The following is a 23,091-nucleotide window of genomic DNA, read 5'->3' as shown; positions in this document are numbered from 1 at the left end:
CAGAAATGGAAACCCTCTTCAAAAACCAAATCAATAAATTGAGGGGGGACATGAAGAAGGCAAGGGATGAACAAAAAGAAGGAATGGAAAGTTTGAAAAAACAAATCACAGAACTTATGGGAATGAAAGATACAGTAGAAGAGATGAAAAAAACAATGGAAACCTACAAGGGTAGATTTCAAGAGACAGAGGTTAGAATCAGTGAACTGGAGGATGGAACATCTGAAATCCAAAAAGAAACAGAAACTATAGGGAAAAGAATGGAAAAATTTGAGCAGGGGCTCAGGAAATTGAATGATAATATGAAGCGCACAAATATATGTGTTGCGGGTGTCCCAGAAGGAGAAGAGAAGGGAAAAGGAGGAGAAAAACTAATGGAAGATATTATCACTGAAAATTTCCCAACTGTTATGAAAGACCTAAATTTTCAGATCCAAGAAGTGCAGCGCACCCCAAAGAGAATAGATCCAAATAGGCGTTCTCCAAGACACTTACTAGTTAGAATGTCAGCGGTCAGTGAGAAAGAGAGGATCTTGAAAGCAGCAAGAGAAAAACAATCCATCACATACAAGGGAAACCCAATAAGACTATGTGTAGATTTCTCAGCAGAAACCACGGAGGCAAGAAGACAGTGGGATGCTATATTTAAATTACTAAAAGAGAAAAACTGCCAACCAAGAATTCTATATCCAGCAAAATTGTCCTTCAAAAATGAGGGAGAAATTAAAACATTTTCAGACAAAAGTCACTGAGAGAATTTGTGACCAAGAGACCAGCTCTGCAAGAAATACTAAAGGGGGCAGTAGAGTCAGATACGAAAAGACAGAAGAGAGAGGTGTGGAGAAGAGTGTAGAAAGAAGGAAAATTAGATATAATATATATAATACAAAAGGCAAAATGGTAGAGGAAAGTATTACCCAAACAGTAATAACACAAAATGTTAATGGACTGAATTCCCCAATCAAAAGACATAGAATGGCAGAATGGATTAAAAAACAAGATCGTTCTATATGCTGTCTACAGGAAACACATCTTAGACCCAAAGATAAACATAGGTTGAAAGTGAAAGGTTGGGAAAAGATATTTCATGCAAATAACAACCAGAAAAGAGCAGGAGTAGCTATACTAATATCCAACAAATTAGACTTCAAATGTAAAACAGTTAAAAGAGACAAAGAAGGACACTATATACTAATAAAAGGAACAATTAAACAAGAAGACATAACAATCATAAATATTTACGCACCGAACCAGAATGCCCCAAAATACGTGAGGAATACACTGAAAACACTGAAAAGGGAAATAGACACATATACCATAATAGTTGGAGACTTCAATTCCCCACTCTCATCAATGGACAGAACATCTAGACAGAGGATCAATAAAGAAACAGAGAATTTGAATATTACAATAAATGAGTTAGACGTAACAGACATTTATAGGACATTACACCCCACAACAGCAGGATACACCGTTTTCTCAAGTACTCATGGATCATTCTCAAAGATAGACCATATGCTGGGTCATAAAGCAAGTCCCAACAAATTTAAAAAGATTGAAATCATACACAACACTTTTTCAGATCATAAAGGAATGAAGTTGGAAATCAACAATAGGCAGAGTGCCAGAAAATTCACAAATATGTGGAGGCTCAACAGCACACTCTTAAACAACCAGTGGGTCAAGGAAGAAATTACAAGAGAAATTAGTAAATATCTCGAGGCGAATGAAAATGAAAACACAACATATCAAAACCTATGGGACACAGCAAAGGCAGTGCTAAGAGGGAAATTTATTACCCTAAATGCCTATATCAAAAACGAAGAAAGGGCAAAAGTTTGGGAATTAACTGTCCACTTGGAAGAACTGGAGAAAGAACAGCAAACTAACCCCAAAGCAAGCAAAAGGAAAGAAATAACAAAGATTAGAGCAGAAATAAAGGAAATTGAGAACATGAAAACAACAGAGAAAATCAATAAGACCAGAAGTTGGTTCTATGAGAAAATCAACAAGCTTGATGGGCCCTTAGCAAGATTGACAAAAAGAAGAAGAGAGAGGACGCAAATAAATAGGATCAGAAATGGAAGAGGAGACATAACCACCGACCTCACAGAAATAAAGGAGGTAATAACAGGATACTATGAACAACTTTACGCTAATAAATACAACAATGTAGATGAAATGGACAAGTTCCTAGAAAGGCATGAACAACCAACTTTGACTCAAGAAGAAATAGATGACCTCAACAAACCAATCACAAGTAAAGAAATTGAATCAGTCATTCAAAAGCTTCCCAAAAATAAAAGTCCAGAACCAGACGGCTTCACATGTGAATTCTACCAAACATTTCAGAAAGAATTAGTACCAACCCTGCTCAAACTCTTCAAAAAACTGAAGTGGAGGGAAAGCTACCTAATTCATTCTATGAAGCCAACAAACCCTCATACCAAAACCAGGCAAAGACATTACAAAAAAAGAAAACTACAGACCAATCTCTCTAATGAATATAGATGCAAAAATTCTCAACAAAATTCTAGCAAATCGAATCCAGCAACACATTAAAAGAATTATACATCATGACCAAGTAGGATTCATCCCAGCTATGCAAGGATGGTTCAACATAAGAAAATCAATTAATGTAATACACGTTATCAACAAATCAAAGCAGAAAAATCACATGATCATCTCAATTGATGCAGAGAAGGTATTTGACAAGATTCAACATCCTTTCCTGTTGAAAACACTTCAAAGGATAGGAATACAAGGGAACTTCCTTAAAATGATAGAGGGAATATATGAAAAACCCACAGCTAATATCATCCTCAATGGGGAAAAATTGAAAACTTTCCCCCTAAGATCAGGAACAAGACAAGGATGTCCACTATCACCACTGTTATTCAACATCATGTTGGAGGTTCTAGCCAGAGCAATTAGACAAGAAAAAGAAATACAAGGTATCAAAATTGGAAAGGAAGAAGTAAAACTATCACTGTTTGCAGATGATATGATACTATATGTCGAAAACCCGGAAAAATCCATAGCAAAACTACCAGAGCTAATAAATGGGTACAGCAAAGTAGCAGGTTACAAGATCAACATTCAAAAATTGGTAGTGTTTCTATACACTAGCAATGAACAAGCTGAGGGGGAAATCAAGCAATGAATTCCATTTACAATTGCAGCTAAAAGAATAAAATACTTAGGAATAAATTTAACTAAAGAGACAAAAGACGTATACAAAGAAAACTACAAAAAACTGTTAAAAGAAATCACAGAAGACCTAAAAAGATGGAAGGGCATACCGTGTTCATGGATTAGAAGACTAAATATAGTTAAGATGTTAGTTCTACCTAAATTGATTTACAGATTCAATGCAATACCAATCAAAATCCCAACAACTTATTTTTCAGAAATAGAAAAACCAATAAGCAAATTTATCTGGAAGGGCAGGATGCCCCAAATTGCTAAAAGTATCTTGAGGAAAAAAAATGAAGCTGGAGGTCTCATGCTGCCAGACTTTAAGGCATATTATGAAGCCACAGTGGTCAAAACAGCATGGTATTGGCATAAAGATAGATATATCGACAATGGAATCGAATAGAGTGCTCAGATATAGACCCTCTCATCTACGGACATTCGATCTTTGATAAGGCAGTCAAGCCAACTCACCTGGGACAGAATAGTCTCTTCAATACATGGTGCCTAGAGAACTGGATATCCATATGCAAAAGAATGAAAGAGGACCTGTATCTCACACCCTATACAAAAGTTAACTCAAAATGGATCAAAGATCTAGACATTAGGTCTAAGACCATAAAACAGTTAGAGGAAAAATAGGGAGATATCTTATGAATCTTACAATTGGAGGCAGTTTTATGGACCTTAAACCTAAAGCAAGAGCACTGAAGAAAGAAAGAAATAAATGGGAGCTCCTCAAAATTAAACACTTTTGTGCATCAAAGAACTTCATCAAGAAAGTAGAAAGACAGTCTACACAATGGGAGACAATATTTGGAAACGACATATCAGATAAAGGTCTAGTATCCAGAATTCATAAAGAGATTGTTCAACTCAACAACAAAAAGACAGCCAACCCAATTACAAAATGGGAAAAAGACTTGAACAGACACCTCTCAGAAGAGGAAATATAAATGGCCAAAAGGCACATGAAGAGATGCTCAATGTCCCTGGCCATTAGAGAAATGCAAATCAAAACCACAATGAGATATCATCTGACACCCACCAGAATGGCCATTATCCACAAAACAGAAAATGACAAGTGCTGGAGAGGATGTGGAGAAAGAGGCACACTGATCCACTGTTGGTGGGAATGTCAAATGGTGCAACCACTGTGGATGGCAGTTTGGCGGTTCCTCAAAAAGCTGAATATAGAATTGCCATACGACCCAGCAATACCATTGCTAGGTATCTACTCAAAGGACTTAAGGGCAAAGACACAAACAGACATTTGAACACCAATGTTTATAGCAGCATTATTTACAATTGCAAAGAGATGGAAACAGCCAAAATGTCCATCAACAGACGAGTGGCTAAACAAACTGTGATATAGACATATGACGGAATATTATGCAGCTTTAAGACAGGATAAACTTATGAAGCATGTAATAACATGGATGGACCTAGAGAACATTATGCTGAGTGACACTAGCCAAAAACTAAAGGACAAATACTGTATGGTCCCACTGATGTGAACGGACATTCGAGAATAAACTTGGAATATGTCATTGGTAACAGAGTCCAGCAGGAGTGAGAAACAGGGTAAGATAATGGGTAATTGGAGCTGAAGGGATACAGACTGTGCAACAGGACTAGATACAAAAACTCAAAAATGGACAGCACAATAATACCTAATTGTAAAGTAATCATGTTAAAACACTGAATGAAGCTGCATCTGAGCTATAGGTTTTTTTTTTTTTACTATTATTATTACTTTTATTTTTTTCTTTATATTAACATTCTATATCTTTTTCTGTTGTGTTGCTAGTCCTTCTAAACCGATGCAAATGTTCTAAGAAACGATGATCATGCATCTATGTGATGATGTTAATAATTACTGATTGCATATGTAGAATGGTATGATTTCTAAATGTTGGGTTAATTTCTTTTTTCCATTAATTAATAAAAAAAAAAACACAGTGAGATATCATCTCACACCCACCAGAATGGCCATTATCAACAAAACAGAAAATGACAGGTGCTGGAGAGGATGTGGAGAAAGAGGCACACTTATCCACTGTTGGTGGGAATGTCAAATGGTGCAACCACTGTGGAAGGCAGTTTGGCGGTTCCTCAAAAAACTGAATATAGAATTGCCATATGACCCAGCAATACCATTGCTAGGTATCTACTCAAAGGACTTAAGGGCAAAGACACAAACGGACATTTGCACACCAAGGTTTATAGCAGCATTATTTACAATTGCAAAGAGATGGAAACAGCCAAAATGTCCATCAACAGACGAGTGGCTAAACAAACTGTGGTATATACGTACGATGGAATATTATGCAGCTTTAAGACAGAATAAACTTATGAAGCATGTAATAATATGGATGGACTTAGAGAACATTATGCTGAGTGAGACTAGCCAAAAACTAAAGGACAAATACTGCATGGTCCCACTGATGTGAACCGACATTCGAGAATAAACTTGGAATATGTCATTGGTAACAGAGACCATCAGGAGATAGAAATAGGGTAAGATAATGGGTAATTGGAGCTGAAGGGATACAGACTGTGCAACAAGACTGGATACAAAAACTCAGAAATGGACAACACAATACTACCTAATTGTAATGTAATTATGTTAAAACACTGAATGAAACTGCATCTGAGGTACAGTTTTTTTTATTATTTTTTTAATTTTTAATTTTTTAATTTTTTATTTTTTTCTCTCTATTATCATCTTATTTCTTTTTCTGCTTTCTATTTCTTTTTCTAAATTGATGCAAATGTACTAAGAAATGATGAATATGCATCTATGTGATGATATTAAGAATTACTGATTGTATATGTAGAATGGAATGATTTCTAAATGTTGTGTTAGTTAATTTTTTTAATTAATAAAAAATTAAAAACAAAGTATTTCTGCTTTTTTGTGACCAGTTTTCTATTTTTGTCTATGTGTATTCTCTTATCACTGGATGGTAATAGCAAATTAACAAAAAATTCCTAAAAAGATTTATTAGAAATTGTTTAAAAAACAATTAAGTGCTTTAATATAAATATATAAATTAGTACTTTTAAAGTAAAAGAAAAAGAGAGAGAGAATAAAACTCTATGCACAGCAGCAAGGCTTAAATCTTAGCTTTTGTAATTACTGTAAACAAACCTGGACATTAGAAGAAATTTCCCCTGGTATTTCCCTAGACTTAACTGAAAGAGATCCAATAATTGGAGATAGTTAAAGGAAGGGTATAGGAACATTGAATTCCACAGCCCTCATATAAAACTTTAAATCCAAATTTAACAAGCCAGGCCTCATTCTTTCTCTCCCTTGCCCCCTTACGCCTAAGCACCTAAGGCAGCTATGAAGGAAAGATTGGGTACAGAAAGAAGGGGGAGGTGTGCTTAGAATTCTTTTTTATTGGGCCTGGAGATTATAAATAGTAGGCATAAAAATAGTGCAGAATAGGCCATGTTTGCTAAAATTATTTTTTTCCAGTAGTACTTTTACAGTGGTAATCATTAAATATAAATAACCTTAGGATAGGAGTAATTGAATAAAATCTAATTTCCAAATTTCAGTAAGTAAAATGAAAGGTCTTTGAGAGAATTAGAAAAGTTTACCTGGATTAAGGCTTGGGACAAATTAAACAATCACAATATATTTTCCAGAACTTCATAGTCAATGTGCTTTTAAGTTTGTTAGTAATTTTAGGATATTATGAAAACAGAGATTTTTTTAACCTCTAATAGAAGGAATTTTATGATGAATTTTTGAATTAAACAAATGCAATTTTATTCTGCTTGAGTATGTTCTCCATAAATTTATGTAAGCTTATTGATAAAAATAAGCAAGTGGTATAAGTATATTGTCAAAATTCCTCTAAAATAGCCTAAATAGACAGGTTAGGTTACATGAACTGAGTAATATGCCTGGTAATGATGGCACATATATAAAATTTAATAAAAATAAATATAAGCTAATCTTCAAACACATCCTATTTAAGAAATCTGTTAAGTTTAATAAGAAATATACATGGGATTTTTTAAATTCTCAATTACTTGGATTTTAAAGAATCTGGCTTTTTAGGTATTTTGCCATTTGTTACCTCAGTATGTGGAAGAATTTGAATTTCTGGTGGCTTTGTTAATGTTACTCAGTTCATTTTTGTTAGTAAATGCTGTCATGAATGGAAAAGACATAATTCTTAGCTTCAAAGAGGTTATATTCTAGTTAGAATATACTTCTACCAGAGCACAATGTAAAAAAAATTATCATAAAGAAATAAAAATGCTAGAAGAATTTAAAAAGCAGGTAGATAAAGAATGACTTAAGAAGATGTCATAGAAGAGATGATGCTTTAAGACCTTTACATAAGAAAGTAGTATTTAAATAAATAGAACTCTGAACTAGTTTTTAACAAAACCATAACTTAGTTTTGTAAACTAACATATTTGGTGTTATTTAGCACTTGAGAATAATGTTGAGAAAAATTTAAATATTTTTCTGGACATAAATCCTTTAAATATTACAAAGATGATTATATTTCCCACTTGGAACTTTTCTGAGCTTTGAAGGTAGTGCTGGATTGAACTGAGAGATTTTAGGCATACTGCAAAGTAATCATCTGTGTGCTGTGCGTATATAGTATATAAATGTCTGGCTGTGTTCCAAACACAAGCATAAATTTCTTTCTTCTTCCATTATTTTGTAGTATCTCTGCCTCTTCTTCCCTTCATGAATACTGTTATTGGAGGAAGTACACATGTTCAAAAAGCTTTTTGAATTTGTTACAATTTATATAATCTGGATAAATAAAAACTATAAGTAGATGAATACTGTTATTGGAGGAAGTGTACATGTTCAAAAAGCTTTTTGAATTTGTTACAATTTATATAATCTGGATAAATAAAAACTATAAGTAGAATGGATATAGAAAGTTGTAGAAGTTTGTATAAGTGAATTTTGTTTGTTATAGTCATTGTTGACTATAAGTCCTGAATGAATATGAAAAGTTGTAAAAAAGTTTACAAAAGTGTATTTTGTCTGTCATACTCAATGCTAACCAAAATTTAAAAAGCTTGTTTATCATATATTTCAAAAAAAGAAAACTTTTTTGTTAAGTTGGATATTCATACAAAACTAAAATTTCCTCCTTGTTAAAAAAATGTGGGTTGTTATTCTGCTTTTTTTTTGGCATGGGCAGGCTGTGGGAATTAAACCTGGGTCTCTGGCATGGTAGATGAGAATTTTGCCAGTAAGCCACCATTGCACCATCCAGTCTCTAAAACTTAATGTAAAATTTTAGAAAGTTTTTCTTAGTCATCCAAGTACTCTGTCTAGAAAACAAAGATTTTATATAAAAATTATAATTACTAATTAATAACAATTATAGTTAATAATTAATAATGTTCATGTTGACCTTATCCTTAATTTCAGAAGACAAGCCTTCTCACTTTTAAGTGAAAAAAAATTACAAAGAATTTGTTCTTTCACCTTGTAAAGTGAGGTGCTAAAATAGTTTATCATATTGCATAGAAGTTGCTTGGGAAATATTACAGTAGTTAGATGGGATTTTTCTATCCTGCTGCTAGATAAATTTGTATAAGTAAAATATTAGTCATTTATTTAGATTATGTATAAAATTCTTAAAGAATTTACAGTGTTCTCATTGTCCAAGTTATATTGTGATACTAATGATGTTTAATGATATTAATGATGTTAAACAGTAGCATAATGTTGTTAGTCATGGCTTTAGTTATTTCAGAAAGGCTTCAGATCATAGAAACAGCCAAATTTCCTTGTCAGTAGCACTGCTTTGCTCTAATGCTTCTAAAAGCATATGTAGTTAGCTATAAGTCAGAGCTCATTTGCAACAAGGAGAGACTTTAAAAGAGATGTAGGAAAATATACAAATTATATTTTCTCTGTTAATTAACATAACTGGTAAATTTGTAAAGGTTAAACAGGACAAATCTCTGGTATGGTTTATCAGTATAAAACAACTGTCAAAGGTTTTTATTTCTGTAAGTGGCTTCATTTTAAATGCTCATGAAAAATTAAGGCTTAAATTTTAAGCTCTTATAGCAGTCACATTTACTTTTGTGCTCTAAAAAAAAAAGCTGTTATTTCTAACTTCTGAGATACTTTGTTCTTTGTATAACCTGGTAGTTCCTTGGAACTTTAAGAATCTGCATGACACTTGAGACTCAGAATTAGTTCTCCAGCTCTGAAAGTCAGCATTACTCCATGCAGTAACTGTTAAAATAGGAAAAAAGAAACTAGGCTCTGATCATAGATGTGACTGCAACTGATCTGGTTAAAACTAAAGTAAATCAAAATACAGGGTAAAAGATAATATTGCCTGTATTTTAAAACTTTAACTTTTATGTGAGACCAAAAGAAAAGATGTTTATTTTGTCCAAAATTTAAATTTTCTACAACACACTATCTAATTTAACCTGTCTGGTCAGTTATTAACTGAACAACCTAATTCGGCTTTACTTGACATGAAACCTAGAATAAGGAATAAAATCTTAATATTCTGTACACATTAATGTTATATCCTAATGAATTTTAGAGTATTTTGGGCAAAAAATGAGAAAGTATTTGCAAAGTCCTCTGAGGGACTGGAGAAAAGTGAAACTATTAAACTTCCCTACCTGAGGAATTCCTGATATTTTCTCAAGCAATCGGTGCTCCCGATTTAATAAGCCAGGGCCTCAATTTTGAGCTTGCCTTATGAAATTTATTTCTGAAATGGCAAAGTTGAGCCTACTTAGAATTAATTCCTAAGAGTCATCTCCAGAGAACCTCTTCTGTCATTGAGATGTGGTCTCTCTCAAATCCTTACCTCCCCCCTACATGGGAAATGACTCCCTCGGGTGTAGATCTCCCTAGAAAGGTGGGACATAACCCTCAGGGATAAGCCTGGCCCTGACAATGTGGGACATTACTCCCAGGGATGAGTCTGGCCCTGCCATCATGGGATTGTTTAACCAAAAGTGGGAAAATTAAAGAAATAGAGTTTCAATTTCTAAGAGATTTCAAATTGAATCGAGAGGTCATTCTGGAGGTAACTCTTATGCAAGTTTTAGCCAGGTATTGCAAACTTTCACAGTATCACTAGCCCCAATGAACAACATTCCTAATACCCTGGGTTCTGTAACAGTTTTATTTACTGATTGTTTCTCAGAGACTTAAAGCCTCTGCATTGTTCCAATGCCAAATAAGCTCTGAAAGCCAAGAACAGCTAGTTTCATCCCTCTGCCCCATAAAAACAACACCCTTTTTCAACCATGAAGAAGTCAGAAGAGTCATCGCCCAGATATCTCTCAAGAGAAAAGATATCCCTCAAGATTAGGAGAAAAATATCAAGTGAGAAGAGGTGTTTCAACAAAGAAGTTAGGATTTAAGGGATGATTATGATTACTGAATCACTATACACATTCTTTTTTACTTTCTGGTATGTTAGAGCAGACAGAGGGAAATACCTGAAATATTGAATTCAGTCCAACTACCTGGATCTCCAATAACGATTCTATGGCATTTATCTTGTGTCCTTGTGATTCTAAAACCCTTGTGACTAACCTTCAGTTGTACATAGTTATCTGGTTTTTCAGCATTAGTATCTTGTGATCACTAAAGGCAGCCCCTAAAGTTTATTAATGGAGAGTCTTAGGTCAGCCCAGAACTAATCCTACAAATCACGTATACCTCATAATATTAAAATCATGGCCATCATCATATTAAGGTTGCTATTTTCTTACATATGTTCTGTGACTAAGTATAATCAATCTGCACAAGCTCAATAATTAAATCACCTTTAAATGCATCATCTGAAGCCTTTGTGCTGATTATCCTAAAACCTACCTGTCTTTTAATGCCATAAAACTATCAGAATTACTGTTATTTGGGGAGACAGATTTTTGGGCCAATAGGCCATCTAATATCCTGTTTTGTGCCTAGCAATAAACCTTTTCTCTCTTTGAAACCCTGGTGACTCAGAAGTCGGTCATTTGAGCACGTCGGGTAAAACAATCCACTACCTTTGTATTGTAACGGGTCCATCAGCATGGGCATAAACTAGAGACAGGAGCCTTCCCGTCACACATGCTTTCACATTTTGTGGTCCTTAACTTTGCTCTCTACAGTGCTGCCATGACTTTGACTGCTAATTCTTACTGTGAAATCAAGCAGTCTCCTCATTTCTGTTCTAGTCACCTTCCATCTATTCTCCACACTATACAGAATGTGTCTAATCATAGCATCTGCTTTGTTTAAAATCTTTATATGTCCTCCCACTGGTCTTGGGATAAAAACCCCAAACCCTTATCACAGCAGATAAAGTTCAGCTTGGTCTCTTTGTCACCTTCTTCTTTAGTCTTCTTTCAAAAGAAGTTTCTCTCTGTATCCAGTACCTTAGCCCCACTAGTCACCTTTCACTGCTAAACTCTGTGCTCCCTTTAGCAATAAGGTTTCCTATGACAGAAATGCCCTCCTGCTCACTTCCCTATACCTTGTTGACTCTTTCCTTTTTCAGATCCCGGCATAAATATCATTTCCAGGGAGACTTCTTCCTGGAACCCTTTGTTTAGGCTAGGTTCTTATTCTCTCATATAACTGGGTTCCTTTCCTTTAGCGTACTTAACTTGTTTTATTATTGGCCCATTACACCTATGGTACAATACCTGGGCCAGCAACATCAGCATCACCTGGAACTCTTTAGACATAAAAATGCCAGGGCCCTACACTAACTGCAAAATTCTGGCAGTGGAGTGCAGCAACTTTAGTTTGACAACCTCTCTGGGTGTTCCTGATGTAGACTCAAGTTGGATGTGCTTGCTTTTAGACAGCAATGTCCATGAAAGTAGGACTCTTGTCTGCTTAGCTCAAAATTTTATGCTTCTAGTATCCTCCAGTATGTGTCTGGCTCACGGTATATTCTCAGTAATTATTTAAGAAGTAAAATTGGTAAAATTGAATCCTGAACTATTGTTAGGAAAAAAAAAATCTTTCACCAGTGTAGCTAATATATCCAGAATTTCAAAGAAGCACCTTAAGAGTACTATTTGGGGGTGGGCCATGGTAGCCCAGCAGGCAGAGTTCTCACCTGCCATGTCAGAGACCCAGGTTCGATCCCTGGTGCCTGCTCATGTTAAAAAGGAAAAAACAAAAGAGTATTACTTGGGAGTCTTTAGCTATTGACTTCATCAGATTCTCTATGAAACATTTTTGGCCTATCTGGGGCATACAGATAATTTTTTTTTTCACCTGTGAAGTAGATAAACTTTAGCAGGAATAACTGATTGATTCATATTGATATGCTCAATACATACTTGTTCAATAATACTTGTTGAGCCTGAATAAAGTAGGGCTCAGTAAATAACTATTGACAGTACATGTGTACTGAAGAATATCTCATATAAAGAAAGCTTTATAAATGACGTCTTATTGACATTCTATGATATAACAGAGATGTAATCCAGTTTCTTATACTGAAAATTTTTTTTAGTTTTACTGGGTCATCAAAGATGAATAATGTGATTTTTAAAAACAGTCCCCATGGAGAAAGCATTTCTCATTTTAAAAGAGTTGAAACTAAAATGTTCCAAACCTTTTGTCTCTGGGCTATTTTAAAATCTTGACTTATAAAAATGTGTCCCAAAGGGCTTCCTTGGCCCTTGCTAAAGACAGAAATCCAATGGTGGGGATGTAATGCCCTCTCTTTATAAGCCCATCTGCAGGGTTCACTGGAGCATGCAGTATTTGCTCCTATTCCTTTGATCAAGAGAAGATCCTGGAATGTGGAACCAGGACAAACATTGCCTTCTGGCTCTACTGCAGGTAAGAAGCAGTCTCTGGAACACTAGCCCTTTGTGTTGAATTTGTGCTTGGTGCACGTGGCTGGGTTCCTTTGTTTCAGTAAAGGGTGCCAGCCAATGTACTTGGAAAGAGAAACTCTTTGGAATAACACACTTCGTGCTAAAATTTGCTATCAGGCTAATTAAACTCATTTACTAAGGAAAGGACAGCATGTATATTTTGGGGGCTGTGTTTAGAAGATGCGCAGCCTAGAAAGGTTTGCATTTGGTTCCTAAATAGGAGAAAAAGTCCAAAAGGTTCTGAGGGTGAAATCTGGTCTGCATTCTAAAACTGGATTTGAAACTTTTTTTAGATGGTTTTCATTTACTACCTGTAAAATGCCCTGATTTCAGCCTTGGCCCTGAAATGAAAGTGTTTTGAAACAACCACACTGGCAAATTAGTTTTTTGTTCAACTCACTTACGAAATTAAACCTGTGCACCAGAGACCGGTAGTAGTCCCGGGCAGTGTTACAGCAAATGGAACCTTAGTCATTAGAATGTGAAGTTAAGCTATGCCAACACCCTTCAAACAAAGCAGTTTTGCAGAGATTTCAGTACATTTGGTGTCTCCTCTTCACCAGAGCTGCCTCCCTTGACCATCAAGGATCTGGGAATTTCATTTATGTGAGGAGGTCTACAGCTTGCAGAACTTTAATCTTTTCTTCCCCTGAGCAGTGGTTCTTGGACTTCAGGATGCATCAGGATCACCTGATCAGTTCTCGGGCAGAGCCAGGATCTACATTAAAGGCTCTACATTGTCAAGAATCATCTGATTCAGAAGCAGATGGCCCATAGATCACATTTTGATAAATGTCATCTTCGAGTCAGGTTTTGTGTAAACATACTGCTATAATGTTTTATTTTACCAATCGGAGACCCAATCAAACATGGTTGCTATAGCCAGAAAGGGGCTCTGGATTATAGAAGATAAACTATAAGTTTTCAATTCTGTCAGCTCAAATATGACTCAAAATAAGGGTCATTGGAATCTTAGGTCTTTATTTGGAGCATCTTCTTCAAAATATATGTGGTTTCACTGTGACATATTTTACTGCAGACAAATAATAAAATGGGAATACAGAAAAGTTCTCAAAATTTGATAGTTTTCCTTCTCTTCTTATATCCCTAACTGCTACTGAATATTTACAAAAAAGGCTTACAGAGGTAAAAAATTATTACAGAAGGCTGCCTTTAAGACTTTTTTTGTAGGAGAATGATTAATAAATTCTGGCCAAGGGCAAAGCAGGGCTTGTTAAACTAATTATTCATGATTTTGGCCAATTCCAAGTCTCATCTGTGCTCACTTAATTTTTTTCTAATTGAACAATAACATTTTGTGAAATCAAAGGTTGTTTGTGCTAGTTATGTTTTCTAATACTTTCTGCAAGTGTTCAAATTAAAAAAAATTGTCCTCTTTCACCTAAAATCACCTTATATGCCAAAGTTACTCAGGCACCCTCTATTTTGAGGTTTTGCCTTCAAAAGGCTTATCTTCTACCTGGGAAAATTGAGTATCTATACATGAAACAATAAAAAGAGACCAGGAGATCTTAAGCTGTTAGTAAGAGGGTAAACTTGTAAAATATTTTTAAAAAGTTAATTTGTAGCCATAATATCATGTTTATTTGCATACTTTGATCTAGTAATTCACTTTTGAACTAGTTGTGTATTCAAAAAATGGGAACCATCTTGAAGACCAAAACTGAGGGAATGATTACTTTATGCAATTTCTGTATCACTAAATGTTACAATGCCATTAAAATCATCTTTAGAAAGATTTTTTTAATGATACAGGGAAATATTTTTAATATAACATAAGGTCTGTTAAACAAGAAACACTATGATCTCAACTATATAAAATAGAATCCTTAAAAGGTGGGGAACATGCCAAAATTAAAGAGTACATTTTTGTTTTCTTTAAGGCTGGGATTCTGGATAATTTTTATTTTCTCAATTTACATGTTTCTATATTTTCTCAGCTTTTATCATAATATTTAATAATATATAGTAATTCATAAAAGTAATTATAATTAGGAATGAACTAAGTGTTTAAAGACCAACTAAAAGATAATTAACAGGGGCTAATTAAAATCTTACTGGGGCTCAGGGAGGAGAATTTCATGGGAAAAATGAGGACCTGAGACTGGGGTAGTATAAAATATTGCAAAGAAAACCACAAGATGTCTTGGTGATGGGCAGTGTATGGAGATGTCTATTTCAGTGAAAATCAAGACATAAATTCATACTATGATAATACAGATGAATAACATAAGAGGGTGTGGTGAAGCAGGATGAGAAGCTACCCCCGACCGACCTGTTATGGCCACACATCGAAATGGCTGTAAATCATCTAGAACAGAACGAGTCACTGTAAAGGTGAAAGACAAATCTGTTCTAGAGAAACTGAGAATTCAAGGAACATGATGTATCTAGTGAATAAAGAGAAACACACAAATACGAATGGCCTGAATAAGAACGTGTAGGAACACCCCTAAAAGCAGGAGAGGACAAGTGTCGGTGAGGGGCTTCTCTTGGACATTTCTCTTGAGGTTTTATCAGGGGAGAGAGTTCCTAGTGATGTCGGTGAGTGCAGCCAGCAGACTACTGATTACCATTTGGTTTACCTGGTAACTCTTTAGAGGGTTTTCCAATCTGATCAGAAGAATAAGGTTTAAAGAACTGGGCAAGAAAGGCCCTTGCTTCCTCAGGAATCTGGGAAATAAAGAGCTTGCTGTTTCACAGCTGGAGTAGACTAAAGGAAAACAGCTGTAACCTCAAACGGAGAAGCGTGTCCAGGGAGTAGTTTAGCAATGCATTGGTAGAGTTAGATCAGAATCAGGATTTCATGAAATGAACTGAGTTAAGCCCAGTAACAGGAAAATATGTTATACGGGTTGTACATTCTTCTCTTAAGAATGTATGCTGTCCTTTCCCTGACCTTTCCTCCCAGTGTGGTAAATTTGTTTTCCAGATTGTTTGAACTTGTACTGTACAGAAGGGAGATGGGCAAAAAGGAACACTGGTATGGACCCATTCTATGAATTTGGTGACTCCTCTCATCCATCCACAGTCTTCATTCAGAGCAGGCCAGTGTGGTGGGGACATCTTCCTTGGAACTGCTCTTAGCATGTTCCCTCTTCTTCACTCTCTATCATTCTCTCATGAACCTTTTACCCTTTTATTCATAATTCCTCCCATTTCTCCATTATTTCCCTTGAACCCCTTTTGTCTCGGTCCCTCTGTCCTTCCTGCAGATCACCACCAGCTGCAGCAAGAATGATCTTAGTAAAATATTCAGTCAGATCTGGAACTCATGCGCTCAAGCCCAGTCAATGGCTTCTCATTCTATTTACTGGGACAGACAAATTCCCACTAAGACCTAGGAGACCCTCCATGTTTTGGCCACATTACATCTCTTACCTCATATTTTCTTACTGTTTTCCTTCTCACTTACCTCTTCTGCCGCAGCCTCTTAGAACCTTATGGGAATGCTCCTGCCTCAGGGCTGTCAACTTGCTGTACCTTGCCTGGAAGGCTCCCGGCCAAGCATTTGCATGCTAGCCTCTCACCTGCTTCAGGTTTTTACTCAACTGCTAGCTCCTAATTCCGGTCTTCTTTGGCCAGCTTAAATAAAATCCTTACCCCTCCTCATCCTCAGTACTCCTTACCCTCCTGACCTGCCTATTGTTACTCTTCTTACTTTTCAGCATTTAATAGCACTTTTTTTTTTTTTTACTCATTTATCTTAATTTTTTGGCTGTATCTCCTTTACAGAATATAGCACCTTGGGGCAGGTATTTTGTTTTGTTCATTGCTGAATGTTCAGGTCATAGAAGAGCACCTGGTCCACGGTGAGCAGTCAGTATGTATTTGATGATCAGATAAAGGAATAGTCTATCTTTCATCTCATGGCTTCTTCCCATCTCTTTCATATATTTTATATTTATCTTCTGGGGGTGGCTTTAACTCCAGCTTTGATCTTATTTGTTTCCTCTGCTGTCCTGTTGCCCAATCCTGTATCATTTATATCCTTCTCCTCTACATTTTATTTGGCTTTGCTTCACTTCCCCCCCCCCCCCCGCCCCGCCCCAGAGAGTTCAATCATGTTCCAGGGCCACTTTCTCTTTTTCCTGCTCCATCTCCCCACACCCCCCTTCAGTGTCTGCTCTAGCTCACCCTGATACAGTTACATCTTTACTGCTATAGTTTGCATCTAGTTCCCAGACCAACATAAGGGCCGTTTGCTGTGTATAAGAAATCAGCTGTGGATACTGGCCTGTATATTGCGTAACCTAATATTTAGAGTGAAAAAAGTATATCCTGAGGAGTAAGGGAGGGAGAGGCAAGGACAGAAAATCTTGTTTTTGGTCCCTCGGGCTAATTCTTCCTTTGGATTTATCATTTATGAAAAGCCTTGCTACTCTTACGAATGACGCCAATTATTATAAACAGAAATTTAGCTTTTAATGAGATTAAACCACCATTTATGAAACATGAGTGATCATTCCATGAGAGGTTATGGTTTAGCAGTCATCAGGAACATTTATTCAATTTCTTGTTCAATGTTTTATCAGGTGATGTGGATTTGTGGTCTTAGTGGATCATAAATCGTGTTTAGGAAAAAAACTTGGAATGGGATAACCCACAGATGACTGGCAAGTAGAATAATATAGAGTAGGGGTGTGTGGTTACCTGGTAATGAATGTCCTCTCATTGACGAAGATCCAAGAAGAGGGCTGGTGGGTCATCATAGTCATCTTTCTCTCCTTGAGATTGTCTGAGGACATCCTAAAATATTAGAATAGCATCAATAATTTGTTACTCTGATGCATTCAGAATTTAATTTCTGACTTAGAGAAGTTTGCTGTGCCTAAAGCATGTAAAAATATTTTGAGGAGTTGTTAAGTGCTATTTCATGCATGGGCATAAGGGCAGAGTTGGGGAGGGCAGGAAAAGGGAGAATAATTTCTTACCATCTGCCTGCTACAGATTTACACTATGTGTGCTAGCCATCTTATACATATTATCTTACTTAATCCTCAGAATTTATCAGCAAGGTATGGGTATCATTGTCTCCTTTCAATTCCCTTAGTAAGTAGAGGAACAGGTAATTTGGAACAATGTTTGAATGTCTTCAAGTCTCCTGCTTTTTTCTTTTCCCTAATATTGTTTTTGTAGTCTATCTATAAATAGGACACCACAGTCAAAAAGTTCTTTACAAAGATTTTTTCTAAGTCTACAGGAATTAATATTGATGATAATTGAGATATTCTTCTTGAAAATCTTCAATCACAAGAACACAGGCTTAGAGGTAAGAGTTTTTTTTTTTTCAAACTTATTTATTAATTAAAAGAAATTTAACAAACCAAATAAAACATTAAAACATAATCAGTAATTCACAATAGCATCACTTAGTTGCATATTCATCCTTTCTTAGAACATTTGCATCAATTCAGAAATAGAGATAAAAAGACAATAGAAAAAGAAATAAAATGAAAACAGAAAAGAAAAAAAAAGATTATACCTAACATACCCCTTATCCCTCGCTTTCATTGATCACTCGCATTTCAAACTAAATTTATTTTAGCATTTGTTCCCCCTATTATTTATTTTTATTCCATATGTTCTACTCATTTGTTGACAAGGTAGATAAAAGGAGCATCAGACACAAGGTTTTCACAATCACACAGTCACATTGTGAAAGCTATATCATTATTCAATCATCATCAAGAAACATGGCTACTGGAACACAGCTCTACATTTTCAGGCAGTTCCCTCCAGCCTGTCCATTATATCTTGAATAACAAGGTGATATCTACTTAATGCATAAGAATAACCTCCAGGATAACCTCTCGACTCTGTTTGGAATTTCTCAGCCATTGACACTTTGTCTCATTTCACTCTTCCCCATTTTGGTCCAGAAGGTTTTCTCAATCCCTTGATGCTAAGTCTCAGCTCATTCTAGGGTTTTTGTCAATCCCTTGATGCTGAGTCTCAAAAGCTGAGAGTTTTAACCACAATTCTTTTTGAGTAGTTTTCTGACTGGCATCCTCTAAACTTTCTTCTCATGATGGTTCACAGATAATTAAGTTAGGAAATAACTAATAATGTGTTGTTTTCGCTCTTTTTTTTTCCTAGAAGTTTTAAGCAATGTTTGGATGTTTTCCTCAATATGTGTTTTTTGAGAAAAGTCCATTTTATCTCACTTGGTATGAGTTCCCATTTAAAACAGAAAAATTGAACTTTTCATCAAATTTAGGAAAAAAATAAATAATAAAGGAAGAGGGATATGTAATATAATTTTGACAATCTCAAAGAGATTAAAGAAAGAATATGAGAAGAAAAATACAGGAAAGGCCACAAATATATAACTTGACATATAATTTTTGGCAATCAGTTTGGGAGATTGCTAACTGTTGGGGTGGGAAAGAGAGAGAGAGGGAGAGAAAGGTATATAGGAGCTGAGGACAATATTTCTAAAGTAGAATAATGCAGTTGCAGTATTGGACCATGATAAATGTTAATGACTGGCAAATTTATAAGCAAATTCCTGGCTCAAAATTGCATTGATACGCACTTTACTACTGAAGACTGCATTAGCTATGTTCCTGGTAAGGAATGCTTCCAGTAGATTTGAATTGGCATGACTGCTATTATAAAGAGTCCCACTTCTGACTCTAATATTTTATTTGTAATAACACTCTATGGAGTTCTTCATTTTTCAATTCCATCCAGGTTACTGATGCCACAAGATTCTGGTGATTTGTAAGTTTTTATCCTGCTCTCTCTATATATAAATGTCCAGATTACTTGGAGTGTTTGAAGCTGTTATTTCCTGGTACAGGGCTTACTTTTTATTAAGAAGCATTAATAGAAAAAAGAGGAGCCATATGAGGAATTCTTCCTGGTTGTGATAATATCTCTGAGGTCTTGCTGGTTTTATATTTTATAATAAAATTTCCATAAATTTATGAAAAATTCAGATGTCATGCTTCTATTATATTTTAAAATAAAATTTCCAGAGATGTATGAAAATATCAATCAGTTTTAAACTTCTGCTTATATGCAGTTCAGTGTTATTTTCTTTAAGAAGGTATTGGATTTCCAAATGCTTTACAATCCAAAAAGAGGCCCTTTGCAATTGTTGGAATTTGGGGGGCAACATGGAAACATAAGTTGGTTAAAGTAGAGAGGAAATCCTAGGGCAATGTTTGGAAGTATGCAGAAGACAAAAATGCATTTTGTGAACTGAAAAATTGCAGACAGAGTGACTCAAGGCAAGGAAGGATTGGCCAAACAGACAAGTCTGTTTGTGCAATTACTTCTAGAATGAGTTCTCTCCTGTTTAATTCTATGCATAGCAACATATTCCTTCTATTGTAGCAACTCAACCGAAACAGGCTGAATCTATCCCAGGCAGGTAAACATAAATTCAAGTTTCTAGGCCACTAAAATCAAGCTCTGACTTGTAGGGTCAATTAAACATGAGGTAACATCTTTCAAGTCTCCTTCAGGCTCTGAATACTGTGGTCAGTCATGGATAATCACCCTCTTTATGCTTTCATATAAATGGCATTAGGGTGTGACTGGAAATTTTAAGTGTAATAATTTCTAGTCATTCCATTTTGCAGAAATTGAATTTTTAATTATCATTGTTCCAAGCCCACAGAATTAAAGGGAATAGAGCCAAAATAAAAACAGGTGGGCTGCAGAGAAAATAAGTTTTTCTCTATAAAAAATAAAAAGGGACGGATCATTTTCTTCTTTTCCTTCCAAACAGGGTTATTTTGGTTGAGGAAAGGTGCTGGTCCAGAAAACTAGTCAAAAAAAGTTATTCTAACAAAATCCCTGATGCATCTTTTCCTCTATAGCACTTTGTCAATTTGAAGTTTTATATTTTATTTGAAGGCCATGTGCACATCTGACTAAGAATATTGTTTTAGTTTCTAAGCTGATTTCTTAATGAGAGTCTTCCTTTATACTTTTACCATTTTGTCCATCACATTATGTGTTTGTTCACAACCCTTCTACGGGATTTCATTCATATTAAATTCAACCCAAGTCCTTAACTGAACATTTAGGCTTCCTTGACTTCTGCCCAAACCTACTTCCCAAACTCAAAATTCAAACTCTTCTTCAATAGCAGAATCTTTAGTTCTACTGGAATTTCATACCACCAAGTCTTTTTTCACCAGTTCCCTACCACCAGAGGGTTGTCATCATTGCAGTTCCACAGCTCTGCGTCCTTCAAGCCCCTGCTCAACTGGGACCTTATGAAGTCTCCCTAGAGCCCATTTTATACTGCTGTGATGTCACATTTTGCTTTTCACCTCTATTTGCATTATTAATTCATACTTTATTCCCCCTTCTTCATATTCCCTTTTTCCATGATGCTCCTGTGGTTTGGACTGTCATCCTTTTTGACTGAGAGCCCATCATTGGGAGGAGATCACACAGAAGACTCACAGAGGAAAGGATAGAAGGTTAGCCAACATGATCAAGCAAATTAACTCATTAGGTTAAAAGCCACATGAGCATTTACGTTGCCCTAGGATAGAGCCACAGCATGCCCCATGAGTCCAATCAATTCCAGCTACTCGTTCACAGGATTTGATCTGGGCTCACTGGCTAGATAGCCCTTGATCTTGCTTCTAAAACATGACTTTTGCTCCTAGATTTTGTCATTCTTGGCACCCGGCACAAAGGGTTATTGATTCCTCCTAGTGAGAGCCTCCAGTAATAACCCTGCTACCCACACATACTTTATCCCTCCTAGATCCAGACCATTTACCCCTTTAATTTTACCCCTCACTGTCCCTCTCTTCCCATATTCCGATTGCCTATACCTTGCCAAATAGTTCAGTCTCTGTTCTCATTTTCTTTGTCTTTTAGCAATATTTGAAATTAGTTGCTTCATCCTTTTGAAATCCACTTTTCTTGAGGCATTGGAGACAAAACAGCAACAGAACATTGCCTTACTTCTTGCTATCTCCCAGACTTCAACTTTTCATTCTCTGAACTCCTCCTCTGTTAGATCACTGAATGTTGGTTTGAGCTAGTTGTCTGTCCTTGGCTCACTTCTCTTCTCTATCTATACGCCATTCCAGGTAATCAAATTTATCTGTAGCCCAACTTTTTTGCTGAGCTGCAGACTCATACTGCTATTTAATCTTTACTTAGATATCTAATGGGCATCTCAGTGTCAACACAACCAAAACAACCTCTGACTTTCTTCTATACTCCAGAATTCCCTCTTCCAAAATTCTTTCACATCTTCCTTATCAGGAACTAAAACAAAAATCCTTTTTTGTTTCTATTCCACCATAACTGAATTCCAATCCAAAATTTCAACATATTCTGAATTCAAAAGCTCCTATTTCTATTCTGCTGCCCTATGCCAAGCCACCATTATTTTTTTTTCTTCTGGATTTCTACATTACTGGATTTCAGCCTTGTAACTAGTTTCCCTTTATCCACATGGTGACTTGTATTTCATTCTCCACACAGGATCCAGGATGATGGATTTAAAGGTCTCTTCATCCCATGATTAAAATCCTGCAAAGGCTTTCAAGAATGAACTAGAATAAAATATTACCTCCTTATAAAGTCCTATCTAGATCTTCAACATTCTCTCTCTTCATATTTTCCTCATTGATTAAATTTCATCTACTTTGGCCTTCTTTTTGGTTTTCAGTCACCGCTAATTTCTTCCCTGTCTCAGAGATTTGTACTGGCCCTACCACTTACTTGGTGCACTCTTCCCCTGGAGTTTCACATGGTTGTCCCTTTCTGAAATGCAGATCCTAGGTTTAGTTTCTCTTTTCATAGAGACCTTCTGTTTTAGTTTGCTAGCTGCTGGAATGCAATATACCAGAGATGGAATGGCTTTTAAAAAGGGGAATTTAATAAGTTGATAGTTTACAGTTCTAAGGCTGAGAAAATGTCCCAATTAAAACAAGTCTATAGAAATGTCCAATCAAAGGCATCCAAGGAAAGATACTTTGGTTCAAGAAGGCTGATGAAGTTCAGGGTTTCTCTCTC

General features: G+C 35.8%; 1 protein-coding gene and 1 long non-coding RNA gene across 6 annotated transcripts in view; one reads left to right on the top strand and one right to left on the bottom strand.

Moving 5' to 3' along the window:
- RASSF6 (Ras association domain family member 6) overlaps nt 1-23,091 on the bottom strand; it is an 81,810-nt gene that overhangs the window by 51,876 nt on the left and 6,843 nt on the right. For all 5 annotated transcript variants that reach the window (XM_077143186.1, XM_077143188.1, XM_077143189.1 and 2 more), the window contains exon 2: nt 17,743-17,838. In XM_077143186.1, the coding sequence (XP_076999301.1) occupies nt 17,743-17,838 (96 nt within the window). The remainder of the gene's footprint in view (nt 1-17,742; nt 17,839-23,091) is intronic.
- Nucleotides 7,622-23,091, top strand: part of LOC143668398 (uncharacterized) — a 28,478-nt gene continuing 13,008 nt past the window's right edge. Inside the window, exons 1-2 of the long non-coding RNA XR_013168429.1 lie at nt 7,622-7,820; nt 12,931-13,030. This is a non-coding gene — a long non-coding RNA (uncharacterized LOC143668398). The remainder of the gene's footprint in view (nt 7,821-12,930; nt 13,031-23,091) is intronic.

Source organism: Tamandua tetradactyla, chromosome 24, assembly GCF_023851605.1.
Source record: "Tamandua tetradactyla isolate mTamTet1 chromosome 24, mTamTet1.pri, whole genome shotgun sequence".
In the NCBI taxonomy this organism is placed as follows: Eukaryota; Metazoa; Chordata; class Mammalia; order Pilosa; family Myrmecophagidae; genus Tamandua; species Tamandua tetradactyla.
The sequence above is the reverse complement of the archived record's forward strand: the minus strand, read 5'-3'. Positions and strand labels throughout refer to the sequence as shown.